Genomic DNA, 19140 nt, shown 5'->3' with positions numbered 1-19140 from the left:
CCAAAACCTAAAACGCAGTAAAATATATATTTAAAAAATAAAAAAATTGATGGTAGTATAAATCATATCCATATTACCTTGAGAAAGAGAAAATTGGTTACCATAATCTCACCATCTTCTTACAATTGAAAAAAATCGGATTGTTTCATCTGTACTAAATATGTACAGACCTTTTCTTGTCATTCCCTAAACAATACAGTAACACTATTTACATAGCATTTATATTGTATTAGGTATTATAAGTCATGTAGAAGAGATGATTTAAATTATACAGGAGAATGTACAGAGGTTATATGCAAATACTATGCCATTTATATAAGGAGCTTAAAGTTTTATGGATTTTGGCATCTTTGGGGATCCTGGAAACAATCCCCTGTAGAAACCAAGAAACAACTGCATGTGATAGGCTTGTGGCTTCAGATATGGCTCTGGAGACCTATAGTTTGAATAGACACATCAATAAAACCGCATCAAAAGACACTGGATTTCAGCTGGGCAGCAGTGGCTCACACCTGTAATCCCAGCACTTTGGGAGGCCTAGGTGGGTGGATCACTTGAGGCCAGGAGTTCCAGACCAGCCTGGCCAATATGGCAAAACCCCATCTCTACTAAAAATCCAAAAAATTAGCCTGGTGTGGTGGCAGGTGACTATAATTCCATCTACTGAGGAGGCTGAGACAGGAGAATTGCTTGAAGCCAAGGGGCAGAGGTTGCACTGAGCCGAGATCATGCCATTGCACTCCAGCCTGGGCAACAAGAGTGAGACTCTGTCTCAAAAAAAAAAAAAGAAAAAAGACATTGGATTTTCAATCTAAATGTGCAAATTTTTCCTGTCAGTACTTCAGTTATGCTATTGCTGTAATCCAAAATGTAATACTGCTTTGCATTTTCCTTCATGTGTTTTAGACAAAAATAGCTGAAGTTTCAAACCCCAGGCCAAGCTTATTCTCATGAGCTATTTATTTTCTAGGTCTAAGCTATTGTCTTCACATGTATAACAAATCTAGGTAGAATTGAAGGATATGAATAATAAGGAAGAAACTTAGCAGAATACATGTGTAAGGAAACAAGAACAGATTAAGAATTATGGCAGCAACTGAATGAGAAAGCACCTAATAGTGTTATGAACTGAATGTTTGTGTACCCCTCAAAATTCATATGTTGAGCCCTAACCATCAATATGACAGTATTTGGAGGTGGACCCTTTGGAGATAATTTGACTTAGATGAGGTCCTGAGGGTGGGGTCCCCATGATTGGATTAGTGTGCTTGTAAGAAGAATAAGAGACCCAAGCTCGAATGCTCTCTGCCTTATGGATAGGAGGAGAATGTAGCCATCTGAGAGCCAGAAAAAGGGCTCTCATGAAAAAGTCAACCATGTTAGCATGCTGATCTTGGACATCTTGGCCTCCATAACTTAAAAATCATGTCTCTTGTTTAAAGCACCCAGACTATAGTATTTTGCTGTAGTAGCCTAAGTTGAGTAAGACAGTAATTGCTACTGAGAAATGGGGAACTGCATAATGGGTAGAGGCTGGAAAAGTTTTCACGTGCATCCATTAAAAAAAAAAAAGTGCCAAGATTGCTGCAACCAGACTGCCAAGGGCAGTTCCAGTGAGGACTCAGAGAGAAAAGAGGAGAGCTGGAGAGAAAGCCTCCATCTTCAAGGAGGACACATAAAAATAATCATGAACAGAATGTTGTTTGAAACATCGGTGATAGGCCATTTTGATGAGGTCTCAGATGGAAATGGGGAGCATGTTTTGGACGATGGAGAAAAGGCAGTCCTTGTAATAAAGTGGCAAAGAATTTGACTGAATTATGTTTATGTTCCAATGTTTTCTTGAAGACAGAACTTGTGAATTATTAAATTGGGTATTTAGGTAAAGAGATTTCTAAGCCAAGTGCTGAAGGAGCAATTTGATTTATCTTCTCTGCTTATGCAGCTTCAGCATCACTAATTAAAAAATCTGAAGCCTAAAAAGCTCCAAAATCTGAAACAGAATTCTGAGTTTTGACATGATGCCACAAGTGGACAATTCCATAATGTGACGGATTGCAGTTAAAATAGTCAAAACTTTGTTTCATGCACAAAATTATTTAAAATATTATGTAAAATTACCTTCTGAATATATAAGATGTATATAAAACATAAATGAATTTCATGTTTAAACTTGAGTTTCATTCCTAAAATATTGCATTATGAGAAGGCAAATATACCAAAATCTGAAAAAATGTGAAATCTTAAACACTTTTGGTCCCAAGCATTTTGGATAAGGGATACTCAACCTATAGTAAAATGTAAGAAGAGAGAAATGATTTTAAAAAAGAATTATTAAGCAAAAAGTCACCAGAACTTAAAGATTTGGAAAATTCTAAGCATGTCCATATTGTAGAAATGAGAAAGAACATTTGGAAGAGAACATCAAAGGTGTGACTGGCTGACCATTTGCTAAGGAGATTAGTGTGTGTGTGAACCATGGACCTAATCAGCCATCTCAACTGAAGCCAGGAATAGAGACGGATTATATTTGCAGAAAAACTGCCAGCTGAGATGAAAGGAAATAGAGAACACAGGATGGAATGAATGAAGGCTGTGATCCCGCAGAATCATTTCAGAAAAGGGAGGACTCCAAAGGCAATTCAGAGGTCATCAGGGCTGCTCCTTCCACAACAGATCCAAAGTACATGGGCTCAGAAGGCAAGGCTGCTTCCATCTCAGTTTTAAAGGGCAGGACTGCCCTGCAGCAGAGCTTCATGAGAAGGTCCCTATGAGAGCACTGCATGGGCAGGGCCACCAAGCAGAAGGTGTCTGGAAGGCAGGACCATCACCCCAGTGGATATGGAAGGCAAAACATCGCATCAAAGATGGTGATCTCAAGCCTTAAGATCTAACAGCATTTGCCTTGGTAGGTTTCAGACTTGTTTCAGATATGTCACCCCTTTTTTTTCTTCTGATTTCTCCCTTTTGGAGTGTGAATGTCTGTCCTGTGTCTGTTCCACCATTGCCTTTTGCAAACACTTAACATTACTGGTTTCACAGAAGCTGGAGAGGAATTTTGCCTCAGGATGAATCATACCTCTGCCTTCACCCATATCTGATTTAGTTGATATTTAGATGAGACTTAGGACTTTAGAGTTGATACTTCATTGAGTTAAGACTTTGGGAATTGTTGGGATAGAATGCAAAGGACATGAATTTTGGAAAGTCAGAGGAAGAATATTATAGACTGAATATTTGTGTCTCTCCAGAATTCATATGTTGAACCCGTAATCCCCAAAATGATAGTATTAAGAGGTGGAGACTTTAGGAGATAATTGTTGAAAATAGGCTTAGAAGAGATCATTAGGGTGGAGCTCCCATGATATGATTAGTGTTCTTATATAAGAAGAGTAAGAGACATAGAGCTTCCTCTCTTCCTCATGTGAGGCAACAGCAAGAAGATAGCCATCTGAAAAGCCAGGAAGAGGATCCTTACCAAAAACCAAATCTGCCAGCACCTAGATCTTAAACTTCCCAGCTTCCAGAACTGTGACAAATAAATGTCTGTTGTTTCAGTTACACGCTCTGTGTTTCTTTTTTAAATAGCAGACCAAGCTAAGACAGTTTGTAAATGTTTTCTCCCATTCCGTAGATTGCTTCTTTACTCTGTCGATAGTGTCTTCTGATGCACAAAAGTTTCTTAAGTTTGATTAAGTCCCTTTTGTCTCTTTTTGCCTTTGCCATGTGTGTTTTTGCTGTCGTATCCAAGAAGTCATTGCCAAATCCAAAGTCATGAAGCTTTTCCTATGTTTTCTTCTAGAAGTTCTACAGTTTGGTTCTTAACATTTGGATCTTTAATTCATTTTGAGTTAATTTTTGTATATAGTGTAAGATAGTCCAAATTCATTCTTTTGCATGTAGCTATCTAGTTTTTCATACATCATTTGTTGAAGAGACTGTTCTTTCCTCGTTGAATGATATTGGCACCCTTGTTGAATATTTGTTTCTAGGCTCTCTATTTCACTAGTTTGTTGTCTTCCTTTGTGACAGTACCACATGGTTTTGATTCCTGTGGCTTTGTAATATGTTTTGAAATTAGGAATTATGCGTCCTTCAACTTTGTTTTCTTTCAAAATTGTTTTGGCTCTTTGGGGCTCCCTGAGATACTAGAATTTTAGAATGGATTTTTCTTTCCCTGCAAAATAAACTATTGGGATTTTGATAGGGATTGCATTGAATCTGCAGATTGCTTTGGATAGTATGGACATCTTAACAATATGAAATCTTTTACTTCATGAACATAGGGTGTTTCTGAATTTATTTGTGTCTTTAATTTCTTTCAGTGGTGTTTTGTAATTCAGTGAATGGCTTTCACCTCCTTGATTAGGTTTATTTCTAAGTATTTTATTCTTTTGGTTGCTATTGTAAATTGAATTTTTTAGATTTCTTTTTCAAATTGTTCAGTGTTATATATAGAAACAATGGATTTTTATGTGCTGATTTTGTATTCTGCAACTTTGCTGAATTCACTTATTCTAACAATTTTGTGTGTGTGTGTGTGCGTGCACACGCGCGCATGCACTACCTATAAGATTATAGTATCTGTGAACAGAGGTAAATATTATAGGGTTTTCTACATATAAGATTATATTATCTGTGAACAGAGGTAATTTTAATTCTTCCTGTCCAGTTTAGATGCCTTTTCTTTCTTTTTCTTGCTCAGTTGCTCTGGGTAGAACTTCCAGTACCGTGTTGAATAGAAGTAGCAAAAGTGAGCATCCTTACCTTTTCCTGATCTTAAAGGAAGAGTATTCAGTCTTCCACCATCGAGTGTGATCTTTCCTGTAGGTTTTCCTTACATGGTCTTTATCATGTTGAGGTAGATTTCTTCTAGTACTAGTTTATTGAGTGTTTTTTATTATGAAAGGGTGTTGAATTTGTCAAACACTTTTTCTGCATCAATTGAGATGATCATGTGGTAACTTTAACTTTTAAAAATAATTTTTTGAAGGATAATATACATAAAGAAGTGCATACATCAACAGTATACAGCTTAGTGAATAACTGAATGGTAATCATGACATAATAGCCCCCCAGGTCAAGACATAGAACAGTACCATCACCCCAGGAGATGCCTTCATGCTTTGCCCATGTTCTCATTCTTTCTTTCTTTTCAGAGGCAACCACTATCCTGACTTTAACATGATAAATTGGTTTTACCTGTTTTTGAACCTCCTGTAAGCAAAATTATGCAGTGTGTATTCTTCTGTGTGTTTTTCACTTACATTGTGTTTGTAAGATTTATCCATGTTGTTTCCTGTATCACTAGTTCATTAATATTCTTTGCTGTATATAGTCCATTGAATGAAACAACCACAGTTTATTTACAAAGGACATTTATGGCTGTTAAGAAGTAATGGCTTCTATGAGCCTTCTTGTATCTATCAGGAATCTAATAGCTGTATCATAACTAAATAATAGAAGAGGCATATGTTCAACTTTGGTAGATAATGTCAAACTTTTCCTAAGTGATGTTTATGAATTTTCATTTCTGTTCCAAATGAGTTTGCCTCCACAGCCTCATTACCACTTGGTATTGTCAGTCTTTTTCATTTCCTTTTGTTGATCTCTTGCATTTCCACTTTTTTTTTTTTTTTGCAATTGGGTCTTACTCTGTCGCCCAGGTTGGAGTGCAGTGGCGTGATCTCAGCTCACTGCAACCTCAACCTCCAAGGTTCAAGTGATTCTCCTGCCTCAGCCTCACAAGTAGCTGAGATTACAGGTGCCTGCCACCACATTCAGCTAATTTTTATACATTTATTAGAGACAGTTTCGCCACGTTGGCCATGCTGGTCTTGATCTTCTGACCTCAAGTGATCTGGCTGCCTTGGCCCCCCAAAGTGCATGAACCAGTGCACCTGGCCACATTTCTACTTTTGTGAAAAATACATTTAAGTCTCTTGTCATTTTCTACTGTTTTTTTAAAAATCAATTTGTAGGAGGCTGCTATCTATTAAAAATATGTGCTCTTTGTTAGTTGTATATGTTCTAAGTATCTATTTTCAGTTTGTGACTTACCTTTTCATTCTCTTAAAGCTTTTTAAAATAAATTATAGTCCTTAATTCTAATGAAGTTCAGTATATTGGTTTTTTCCTTTATGTTTTAGGAAATATATTTTATATCCCATATAAGAAATCTTTCTCTGTCCCAAGGATATGAAGAGATTCCTCTGCATTATCTTTTAGAACCTTTTCTTTGGTTTAACCTTTTATAGTCAGATCTGCAACCTCTCTGACATTTTAAAACAACATTGTTTAATTTGATGGTAATTAAAATATCAGATTTAGAAAAAAAGTTGCAAAAATAGTACAAAGGTATCCAGGTTTTTTTCACCCAGAGTCTGCAAATGTTTATTTATTTTGCAAGCTTCCACATGCAGCACTGATCCAAACATTAATATTTCACATTATTACTATATATAAATAAATGTTGATATATCAACAGTGATATGCTGGAACTAGACTTGTGTACAAAAGTTTGTTACTAAAATTCAGGAATTTGCAGGTCAATTTCTAAATGATTGGTAGTTTGAAGTGGGCTGTGACAGGGAAGTATTTACTCTGCAGACATTAACACATGCTGTAAGTTATTCTTTTAAAAACACATCAAATACTACATTATAAAAATAAAAATACGTGTATAACTAAGAGGCTATTTGCGGTCACAAGATAAGACTAGAATTTAGAAAGTGAGTAGTAACAAAATTAGAAGTAATTTATTGAAGGAAGAGGCTGACAGTATTCTCTACACAAGGAATGAAAGGAATGTCTGGGTTTCTAAATGCCAGCATTTCAGTTGCAGGGTAAAAGTTTTGAATTTGCAAGCTTAAATAAAACCAACTACTTTGCATATAGTGTGATAGATATGGCCATTGAATAAACCAATTTATAAATGAAACTTTAGTGTATTCTAGTTTTAAAAAGACTACAATTAAAGATAATACCTTAGGCAAATTGACCAATGGGTTATAAATTTTAAAAAGGTAATACCTTAAGTCAAATGGTAATATTGAAATATAGCATATAGTTCTATACCCAATCTCTGATAGCACTAGCATTGGAATTAACTTGAAGATTCGGAAGAAAATCTGTATTTCTGTTTGTAAAGCTACCAGTACATCTCTTGAAACCAAACTGTGGTTGTATCGTCATTGTTACATTTTTAAGTTTAAAGGATAATGGTGGCCTGCAGTTTTAGCTAGACACAGTATATAGAATATTGCAATTAGAATAAAATGACAAAATTTAAATGGCTCAGTGGTGTTTTTAAAAATTTATTAAGAAAATTGAATTACATACAAAATCTCTCTTATTAATCCAAAATTAGTTTCCTAGAAATGATTCTTACACTAACTGTTGTGATATGCAAGTGGGAGAACTAATACATTCACTCTTTCTCCTAATTGTGTATTCCATGGAGCAACATTATTTGACAAGACTTAAAGTACTTAGTGATTTTATTGGACTCTAAGTAATATAGCAATACAGGTTATGCCAGAGTTAGATTTGCATTAGTTTATATATAAACATTATGTTTAAAGAATGTGCATTTTCTGTCTCATTTTTTATTATCATGGTCTTAATTATGAAATCTTCAAGTAGATACCAAACTGAATAATTTTTAAAACCTTATAGTAGTTGTTATATACCTACATGAAAAATCATTTTCAAGCTAAATCAAGTTGTGAGTTTCTGCAAAGATTCAAGACTTTAAAATATATATGAATTTAATCTCTTACAAAAGTTAACCCTCTTTACACTACTGAATTGTAGAATGTTGTAAACATTCCAAAATGTTTATTTTACTTTTCAATATAGATTCGATTAATTTATTATACTCAATTTTCTCATTTTGAAATGTAGTTTGCTGATGTTTTGTTGATTAACATTGTATATGATAGACTAATATTGCTCACATTGTCTATTTTTATTTTTTTGTCTTCTTGTATGTGATACTGTGTCTACAGTTAAAGATTTCTAAATGTATATTTTTTTTCACTGAAATTATTGATTTGTTGTAAAACAGGGTCACTTAGAAAAGAGAAATAAAACCAGAATAAATAAGTAATATAAGAGCTTGAAACTTCACACTTGAAGGTTCTTATCCTAATCCTGAGCAAATTTTTCTGCCATTGTATTTTGTCTGAGGAATCAGTGATTCTAATTATTGTTATTCTTGTGGTTTATAATTATTCTTGTGGAGTTCCTATTGACAGATTGGGTCTTCATAATTACCTTGTCTGCCCATAGAAAAAAATTAGTGACAGTTGCCTCACTCAGCCCTGTATTTTAGTGCCTATCCCAGTGTTTAGATTCAGTAGTGGTGGTTAAATTAAATAAAATATTATATAGAGGTGGAAGGGGTAGAGATAAACAGACATGGAATTTAAATAGAGCCTGCTGATATTTGCTTTAATATATCATGTAAACTGACTACTTTGACAAACAAAATAATTTGAACTGTAAGAAATGTATTTCCTTAACTGGCCTATTGATTGCGAAAAAAATAAGTAGTCAACTGAGTATTCTAGAATTTCTTTTGACAAGAATATCTTTTTAGGTTAAAGAATGAGACATCTTGAATGTACAGTGTTTTACTATATTTTAAGGATGTATGTACGAATGACTATGTATGTTTGTTTTTCAGAGTTGGAGCGTTATTCAGTATATTAATGTCCTATTGATAATGGCAGAACATCCACCACTACTGGATTCAACTCAGATCTTAAGTAGTGATATTTCTCTTTTGTCTGCCCCTATTGTAAGTGCAGATGGAACACAACAGGTAAGAAAACTCAAATGTTTCTTTATGTCTAATACACATATATTTATGCAAAATTTAAAATCACAATAGTGAGTTCCTGTTAATTCATGTTTTAAATTCCCATTCAAAATGTTGTTTCAGTTTTATGAGATGATAAAAATAATGAGACTGTACTTGAAGTCTCTTCTAAAATGTCTTGCTAATTAGTGGTCAAATTTCTTATGTGTATATTTAGTTGCCATTCAAGTTGTTTTTGTTTTCATTTAGACAAATAATGTGCTAGTTCCTGAGTGTTAACTAAGTTTAGACTTGTACCATAATGATTATTATAAATCATTTCAAATCATTACGGAATTATTATTTTTGCCTGTATTATATAATAATAAAACATCGTCTTCTTTTTCTTCCCATTCTCCTCTCCTCACCAGACCCTCCCAAAAGTAAATACACAATTCCTGAAAAGCTGATAGATTGTTTTTCCCCAGCCCAGGGCTTTATTTAAAATGTGGTTACACTGATTCACTATTCCCCCAGTAATCCTAAAAGGGATAGGAATAATAAGCTTTCACAAGTACTTATTATGTGCCAGGCAATATGCTTAATTCTCACAACTATCTTATATGGTATATTTTAACAGTAAGTGAGAAAACAAAGAGTAAGAACATAATAAATGATAATGAGGAGGAGAAGGAACAGTTTAAGTGCCCATTATGTAATAAACATTATGCTAAGAGCTTTATGATCTCATTTAATGCTTTCAGCAATTCCATGAGGCAAGGTACATCGCCTTCATTTTGCAGATGAAGCAAAATGAGTTTCAGAAAGGTTTAAATGACTTGTTCATCATCACACAAAGTTTGTGCTCCTAACCGTTACTTAGACGACCTCCCTGGGAAAAAGAAAGATTTTCTTAACTTTTTAAACTTGGTGTCTATAGTAGGCAATTATGATTTGCTTACAAGATAAAGGGCTACTATTGAAAAATTAGTAGCAATTGGCTTAGGTTCTAAATTTTTCTGCTTTGTGTAAATATGGCAAAAAGTATTGTGTCCTGGTTTTAATTTTTATGCATGCTCTGATCCCAGCAATTTAATTCCACAAACTTACTTTTAATGGTGAGATTGAAGTCTGTTAAGATTTTTTGTTTACAAAAATAATAGGTGTCGCAGGTTTTCATTTACTTATGAAGTTCTTTGAATCTCAGACCAGTCACTGGTTTCAAGGTGCTGATAATCTAATGTATAAAAGAATCTATTAAGCTGTTAATTGCAGTACATTGATATAGTTGCTATAGTTGTATATTCTGTTAAGGGGAAGACACACGCTGAAATAACACCATGATGTCATCCCAGGACTTTATTCTCCTTCCCCTAGAAGGAAATCTGATTAGCAGAATTTTCTTGAAATCTTGAAGGCACCGTGGCTGTCATGTAACAGTAATGGTGTCGATGGCTATAGAGAAAGGATCTGGTAATAGAAGAAACTACTAGCAAGATTTAAAGGAGCAGGTGGAGTTAGGAGGTCTAGGATCAGGTTTTTTTGTGGAGTTAAAAAAAAATCAAACAGATTTCAGGAATTGTAGAGTAAAGCTTTGAATTCTAACTATCAGGTTGCCATGTAGTTCAGTAGGGAGAGAGCTAAACACAAGTGGAAAACACACTGGACTGGCATGATAGATTTGGATTTGATCTTGGTTGCCAAAGACAAGTTATTTAACTTCTCTGAGTATGTTTGCTTCTCTAGAAAATGGAGGTAATAACATCTTAGAGTAGTTGTAGCTATGAGGCTGAAATGAGCCTGAAGGAGCCCAGTAAATGTTTGCTGAATCCTAAGTAAAGCACTCACTAAGTGTTTAAAAGACTGAAGAAACTTTAGATATACCAGTCAGGATTTAAATCAATAGAGATAGTTATAATAAGCAGTGGATCAGAATATGTGGATATAGTTATGAAGGATGCATATGAAATATAAAGAGTGAACCAATAGCTATGGTAGAATGTAAGGGGCTACATACAAAGTAGATAATAATTAGAGGTGAGAGGGCAGTAAGCTTGACAGCAGGCATTTCTTTGTCTCAACACAAGAACTTATTGATATACCAAGTTACAGCTTATCTATGGAGTCGTGGCACAACCTGGTTGATGCCTGTTTAGCCACAGACTAAAAGACTGTTCCTGGCAGATGGAAGTGTCATGCACAAGCATGATGTTAAAAATTCAAGGTGACATTTTTTTGGCCCTTACCTTGACTTTTCTTCAGAATATTATACGATATGAAATGATTTCTCTTCTTCTCTTCTACCTCTTGGTAGTTTTTTCCTGTAGTTGGCTATTAAGATTATCTGTCTCCTCAATATTTTCTGGTTTAATACAGTAAACATATTTCCTACTATATCATATTACACTCAGTGGGTCTTTTGGCTTATGAATTATACCAAAGGGAATCTCTCCTGACATCACTGCTAGTGCTGCCTTTAGGAAGGCTGTAAGAGGCATTTATTATTAATCTTGACAAGAAGCTTATGACCCTTTTTTTGTGGTTATGGAATCTGCCTCCCCTTTTCATTATTATAATAGACTTTATTTTTAGAGAAGTTTTAGGTTTATAAGAAAAAGGACAAAGCTCTCATATACCACCTCTTTTCCACAGTTTCCTCATTAACATCTTATAGTAGTGTGATATATTTGTTACAACTAATGAACCAGTATTGATGCATTATTAAGTAAGGTCCATAGGGACTCTTGGTGTTGTACAAGAGTTCTTCAGGTCTTAACAAATGGGTAATGTCATGTATCATCGTTACAGTATCATACAGAATAGTTTCACTGACCTAAAAATCCCATGCCTCACCTTTTCATTCTTCTTTTACTCCCCACAAATCCTTGGCAATCACTGATCTTTTACTATCTCTCTGTAGTTTTGTGTGTTTTTTAGAATGCAATACAGTATGTAGCCTTTTCAAACTGGCTTCTCCCACTTAGCAGTATGGTCTAAATAATTTCTTTTCACGGTTTAGTTACTCATTTCTTTTTTATTATTGAATAATACTTCATTGTGTAAATGGACCAGTTTGTTTATTCATTCATCTGTTGAAGGAAATCTTGGTCACTTCCAGCTTTAGGCTGTATAAAGCTGCTTTAAACATTCATGTGCAGATTTTTAAATGTACGTAAGTTTTAACTCATGTGGATAAGTACCTAGGAACATGATTGCTGGATTGTGTGGTAGGACTGTGTTTAGCTTTGTAAGAAACTACCAAATTGTCTTCTAAGGTGGCTGTCCCATTGTACATTCTTTATCATATGATTGACTTGAGATATCTTTTCCTGATAGCAGAAGAAAAAAAGCCTTTATGAATGTTTGTGCCCTGTTAAAACCTCCAAATCAGTTTTACAGAACATGAGTTTCAGGTACAAGTGGAATGCTCAGTTCTATTCTCTATTGACACCATCAGAAGAACATTTCAGATGTTTTAGTTTCTTGTGTGGTTCAGCATTTTACTAATTTGTCTTCTCTTAATTTCTGCTTATTTAATTTCCAAAAGGAATGCATTTAAAGTTTTTCTTAAGATCTTTAAAAACTTAGCCTATTGTGCTTCTTTATCAGTATCTTCTCCATTGCATTAATCTTTTAAAATTATTTTTGTAACTTGCCCTCTCTCATTTTTACTCATGTGATTTTAACGTAAGGAAGTAAGTTAAGAGATGGCATAGAGAGGCTAATGCCATTGTAAGAAGATTTTTATTACTGCGGTTTCCCAAAGAAGGCAACATGTCATATCACACAGGCTGGGCCAAAGGAGAAGCATCACATTTTGGTCAGGAGGCAGAAGAAGATGTGAGAAGAAAGCCTGGACCTAATGCTTTGTTGGGGTTTCCACAGGAAAGGCAAGGCAAAATAAATAGTGTTGGATTGGATAGTTTTAATAATTCTAACAGTCTTTGGGCTGTAAGGGTTATCTCTAGTTGCCCAGTACCTGGCCCTGGGATGATGTAGGGTAGGGTAAATATTGCCTTGGTGTGTAAAAGTTAGATAAGGTGGATAGCGCTATAGACTTGGGATTGGACGGTTTGCATATAGGAAGTATGCCCCAGCCAAGCCTTTTGTTATCTGTAAGAATTGGTTATCCATACGAGGAGCCATCTCTCCCTGCAAGTGAGGCCACAGGTGCCAGAACATCAAGAATATAGAAAATAAGAAAATAAGGTTAATATAATTGGCCCCGTGATGAATAGCTGCCAATGGACAAATAAAGAATCTAAGAAAACACAGAACATACCCTCACCTTTTAAAAACTTGTTTTAAATAATGAAGTGTAACATATATTTATAGAAAAGTATATAAAATAAGCATGAAGTATAGCATATGATTGTAAAGCATAAATCTTATAACTACAAGCCAAGCCAAGAGATTTAATTCTGCCAGTACCCTAGAAATTGCTTGTGTGTTTGTTCCATATCACAACACCCTGTCTTCTTCAAGGTTACCAATACCTGACTTGTATGGTAATTGCTTACTGACTTTTCTTTACAGTTTTATCATATATACTTCACTATACAATAATAGTGTAGTTTTGCCAATTCTTGATATTTACATAAACTTTATTCTTTTGTGACTTGCTGATCTTATTCAATATTTTTTTAAAGATTCCTTTTTACTGTTGTTGAAATTTGTTCTTTATATTTTGCTGTGTAAGATTGTATTATATATGAGTATAACTCAATGTATTCATTTATCTGTTCTCTTCTTGGTTTCTGTCTCAGGGGGTTTCTAGTTTGGGATTATTATGAACAATGGTATATTTTTCTTTGATTTATCAAACTGTTAATATATATTCTGGCCACAAATTCTTTGTCAGTCATAAATGTAGTGAATATTCTCTCCTTTTCTCCTGTTCTGATTGTCTTTTCACTCTCTTTGATGTCTTTTTTTTTTTTTTTTAATTTTTTGTTGGATTTTAGGTTTTGGGGTACATGAGCAGAGCATGTAAGACAGTTGCGTAGGAACACACATGGCAGTGTGCTTTTCTTTCCTTCTCCCCTTCACCCACATTTGGCATTTCTCCCCAGGCTATCCCTCCCCACCTCCCCCTCCCACTGGCCCTCCCCTTTTCCCCCCAATAGACCCCAGTGTTTAGTACTCCCCTTTCTGTGTCCATGTGTTCTCATTTTTCATCACCCACCTATGAGTGAGAATATGCGGTGTTTCATTTTCTGTTCTTGTGTCAGTTTGCTGAGGATGACGTTCTCCAGATTCATCAATGTCCCTACAAACGACACAAACTCATCATTTCTGATTGCTGCATAATATTCCATGGTGTATATGTGCCACATTTTTCCAATCCAGTCTATTATCAATGGGCATTTGGGTTGATTCCAGGTCTTTGCTATTGTAAACAGTGCTGCAATGAACATTCGTGTACATGTGTCCTTATAGTAGAACGATTTATAGTCTTTTGGATATATACCCAGTAATGGGATTGCTGGGTCAAATGGAATTTCTATTTCTAAGGCCTTGAGGAATCGCCACACTGTCTTCCACAATGGTTGAACTAATTTACACTCCCACCAACAGTGTAAAAGTGTTCCTTTTTCTCCACATCCTCTCCAGCATCTGTTGTCTCCAGATTTTTTAATGATCGCCATTCTAACTGGCGTGAGATGGTATCTCAATGTGGTTTTGATTTGCATCTCTCTGATGACCAGTGACGATGAGCATTTTTTCATATGATTGTTGACCTCATATATGTCTTCTTTCGTAAAGTGTCTGTTCATATCCTTTGCCCACTTTTGAATGGGCTTGTTTGTTTTTTTCCTATAAATCCGTTTGAGTTCTTTGTAAATTCTGGATATCAGCCCTTTGTCAGATGGGTAAACTGCAAAAATGTTTTCCCATTCTGTTGATTGCCGATCCACTCTAGTGACTGTTTCTTTTGCCGTGCAGAAGCTGTGGAGTTTGATTAGGTCCCATTTGTCTATTTTGGCTTTTGTTGCCAATGCTTTTGGTGTTTTGTTCATGAAGTCCTTGCCTACTCCTATGTCCTGGATAGTTTTGCCTAGATTTCCTTCTAGGGTTTTTATGGTGCCAGGTCTTATGTTTAAGTCTTTAATCCATCTGGAGTTAATTTTAGTGTAAGGTGTCAGGAAGGGGTCCAGTTTCTGCTTTCTGCACATGGCTAGCCAGTTTTCCCAACACCATTTGATAAACATGGAATCCTTTCCCCCTTGCTTGTTTTTGTCGGGTTTATCAAAGATTGTATAGTTGTAGATATGTTGTGTTGCCTCTGGTGCCTCTGTTTTGTTCCATTGGTCTATATCTCTGTTTTGGTACCAGTACCATGCTGTTTTGATTACTGTAGCCTTGTAGTATAGTTTGAAATCCGGTAGTGTGATGCCCCCCGCTGTGTTCTTTTTGCTTAGAATTGACTTGGCTATGCGGGCTCTCTTTTGGTTCCACATGAAGTTCATGGTGGTTTTTTCCAGTTCTGTGAAGAAAGTCAATGGTAGCTTGATGGGGATAGCGTTGATTCTGTAAATTACTTTGGGCAGTATAGCCATTTTCACGAAATTAATTCTTCCTAACCATGAACATGGAATGTTTCTCCATCTGTTTGTGTCCTCTCTGATTTCGTTGAGCAGTGGTTTGTAGTTCTCCTTGAAGAGGTCCCTTACGTTCCTTGTGAGTTGTATTCCAAGGTATTTTATTCTTTTTGTAGCAATTGTGAATGGCAGTTCGTTCTTGATTTGGCTTTCTTTAAGTCTGTTATTGGTGTAGACGAATGCTTGTGATTTTTGCACATTGATTTTATATCCTGAGACTTTGCTGAAGTTGCTTATCAGTTTCAGGAGTTTTCGGGCTGAGGCGATTGGGTCTTCTAGGTATACTATCATGTCGTCTGCAAATAGAGACAATTTGGCTTCCACCTTTCCTATTTGAATACCCTTTATTTCTTTTTCTTGCCTGATTGCTCTGGCTAGAACTTCCAGAACTATATTGAATAGGAGTGGTGAAAGAGGGCGTCCTTGTCTAGTGCCAGATTTCAAAGGGAATGCTTCCAGTTTTTGCCCATTCAGTATGATATTGGCTGTTGGTTTGTCATAAATAGCTTTTATTACTTTGAGATACGTTCCATCGATACCGAGTTTATTGAGGGTTTTTAGCATAAAGGGCTGTTGAATTTTGTCGCTGTACGACTGCTGAGGTCCGCTCCAGACCCTGCTTGTCTGGGGTGCACCTCTAGCAGCTGTGGCACAGTGAGGGATGCTACCCGTTTCTTTTTCTGCTATCTTTGTCCCAGGATGATGCCTGCCAAATGTCAGTCTTTTGGATATAGAGGGGTCAGGGAGCTGCTTGAGGAGACAGTCTGTACTTTTTTGGAGCTCAATTGCTGAGCTGTGAGCTCTGTTGTTCATTCAGGGCTGTTAGGCTGCTATGTTTGATTCTGCTGCAACAGAGCTCATTAACAAAAACCCTTTTTTTCTCAAATGCTCTGTGTTGGGGGGTTTGGGCTTTATTTTTGGATGTCCGATGAGGTGTCCTGCCCAGCTAGAAGGCAGACTAGCCACTGTTTGGCTGCCGAGGCTCCACCCTGCTGTTGTGTGATTCGCCCTGTTCCTGCAGGCTCTGCTGTGGTCTCTGCCACACCCTGCGGCGGAGTCTCTTCGTTGTAGCGTGTTGCCTCAGCAACGGCTGGCTGCGTCAGCAGTGGGCGTGTATCTCAGTAGGGACGGGTTGCCTCGGCAACGGCTGGCTGCCTCAGCAGTGGGCGTGTATCTCAGTTGGGGCGGGTTGCCTCGGTAGTGGTGGACGCCCCTCCCCCACAGAGCATCTCGGACCGTCTGCTCGGGATAGTTTGAAATCGCGGTTTTGTTCGTCCCACTGGGTGTCCCAAACGATCTGTCCCTGCAATCCCCTGGGCTGGCCTACTGTCCAAGTCTCGTTCAGTCTCAAGTCCAGCCCTCTCAAGTCTCAGGTTGCCGGTTCAACAGGGCACCCGGACAAGCGCACCCTGTGGGGATTGCTGGGTAGGGCCGGCCGCCGCCGCCCCGGCTGCCGGCTTCGCCAGGCAGACCTACTGCCTGCCGTCCCGTGTCTTTTTTATACTTGGGAGTTTCCCCGTTCTGTGGGCAACAGAGATCAGTCTGGAAATGCAGCTCCGACTCACCGTTTGCGGATTCAGCGAGAGCTCCAATCCTGGGTTGTTCTCACAGCGCCATCTTGAGTCCTCCGGTGTCTTTTTTTTTTTTTTTTTTTAAGACAGAGTTTGCTCTGTTACCCAAGCTGGAGTGCAGTGGCATAATCTCAGCTCACTGCAACCTCTGCCTCCTAGGTTCAAGCAATTCTCCTGCCTCAGCCTCCAAAATAGCTGTGATTACAGGCATGCATCACCTCGCCAGGCTTTTTTTTTGTGTGTATTTTAGTAGAGACAGGGTTTCACCATGTTGGCCAAGCTGATCTCAAACTCCTTACCTCAAGTGATTTACCTGCCTCAGTCTCCCAAAGTGTTGGGATTACAAGTGTGAGCTACCAGTGGCTGACCTCTTTGGTGTCTTTTGATGAACTGTCTTTAATTTTAATGTGGTCATATTTACCAAATATTTTTTCTAGGGGTAGTGTTGTGTTTCTTCTTTCTCTACAAAAAATTTTAAAATTTAGCTGTGTCTGGTAGTGTATGCCTATAGTCTCAGCTACTCAGGAGGCTGAGGTGGGAGAATCACTTAAGCCCAGGAGGTTGGGACTGCAGCAAGCGATGGTTATGCCACTGTACTTGGCTGGGGTAACAGAGCAAGACCTTGTCTCAAACAAAAAAAATTTAAGTTATTTATGAACAGGACTTCCCTATACTAAGGCAATGAAAATATCTCTAAAAACATATTCTAAAATTATTCTAAAAATCTGTTCTTTTCCTTTGAACATTTTATCCTAAAATCCACTGGAGTAGATTTTTGTAAATTGTATCAAGCATGGGTCCAATTTGACTATTTTAAAAATATATGTGTATACCCAATTATTTCAGCACTGTTTATTTAAAAGACTATTATTTTCCTGTTGCTCCACAATGATACTTTCGTCATGTATCTATGATACATTGTTACAGATGCATTTGTCATACATTTGTCAATGTATCCATGATACATTGTTACAGATACGATCAAATATCTGTCACCATATATTTTAGGGTTGTTTCTGGACTTTTAATTCTTTCATTGATCTGTTTTATTATCCCTGTGCCAAGAATACACCAAGTCTTGGTATCTGCTAAGCAAACCATCCCACCTTATTCTTTGAGAAGGTCTTGGTATTCTTGGGCCTTTATATTTACATATAAATGTTAGAATTAGCTTATAGATAGAGACACACAACACCTGCTGAGATTTTGATTTAGATTGCCTTGAATCTATAGATTGATTTAGGGAAGAACTGACATCTTTACAATATTGAATTTTTCATTTGTTGAAGTTGGTGTATTCATCCATTTATTTAGGTCATAATGAAGTTTCATAATTTTTCCCACAAAGGTCTTGAATATCTTTTGTTATATTTATTCCTGGGCACTTGGGTTTTTATATGTTATTATACATTGTGTGTATAATAGCATATAAAATAGCATTGTGTGTGTATGTGTGTGTGAATCATTTTCTGTTGTGAGTTAGAAATACAGTTTATTTTCGTATATTGCTTCAATATCCAGCAACCTTGCTATACTCTTACTCATTTTGAGACTTGTTCTTAGTCTCAAAGAGAATGTTTTCCGCATATTATTAAACATGATGTTTATTATATATTTTTATAGATAATTTATAAGATCTAAAAGGGTAAGCCAAGTGCAGTGACTGATGCCAGTAATTAAAAGGGTAAGCCAGGTGCAGCGGCTGATGCCAGTGATCCCAGCATTTTGGGAGGCTGGGGCAGATCACTTCAACCCAGGAGGTGGAGACCAGCCTGTGCAACATAACATAGTAAGACCTCGTTTATACTAAAAATAAAATTAGCTGGGTGTGGTAGCACACACACCTGTAGTACCAGCTACTCAGGAGGCTGAGATGGAAGGATCCCTTGAGCCTGGGAGGCTGCAGTAAGCTGTGATTGTGCCGATGGGCTGGCTCCAGTTTGGGCAGTAGAGCGAGACCCTGTTTCGTATTTTCTACATTTCTAATAAGATAATGATATTTTTTTCTTCAAATTTTGATATAATAACTTACATTGATCTTTGAATGTTTAACTGATTGTATATTTCTGGCTATACCTAACTTCATTGTGATATGTTGTTATTTTAATATATTGCTGGATTGGAGTATGCTAATATTTTTTCTAGGATTTTATTTTTAGTCTAT

The 19140-nt window shown here is 36.6% G+C and overlaps 1 protein-coding gene across 5 annotated transcripts in view; it reads left to right on the top strand.

Annotated features, from left to right (window-relative positions):
- The window catches only part of FNDC3A (fibronectin type III domain containing 3A), a 212131-nt gene that overhangs the window by 27113 nt on the left and 165878 nt on the right, over positions 1–19140 (top strand). For 3 of the 5 annotated variants that reach the window (XM_035297891.3, XM_078357623.1, XM_035297894.3), the window contains exon 2: positions 8690–8827. In XM_035297891.3, coding sequence (XP_035153782.1) covers positions 8729–8827 — 99 coding nt within the window. In that variant the 5' untranslated portion in view covers positions 8690–8728. Of the gene's footprint in view, positions 1–8687; positions 8828–19140 lie in introns of those variants that run through there. The other 2 variants (XM_035297901.3, XM_035297898.3) reach the window with 1 other exon arrangement.

This window comes from Callithrix jacchus, chromosome 1 (assembly GCF_049354715.1).
Source record: "Callithrix jacchus isolate 240 chromosome 1, calJac240_pri, whole genome shotgun sequence".
Classification (NCBI taxonomy): Eukaryota; Metazoa; Chordata; class Mammalia; order Primates; family Cebidae; genus Callithrix; species Callithrix jacchus.
This window is presented reverse-complemented; position numbering and strand designations above follow the sequence as displayed.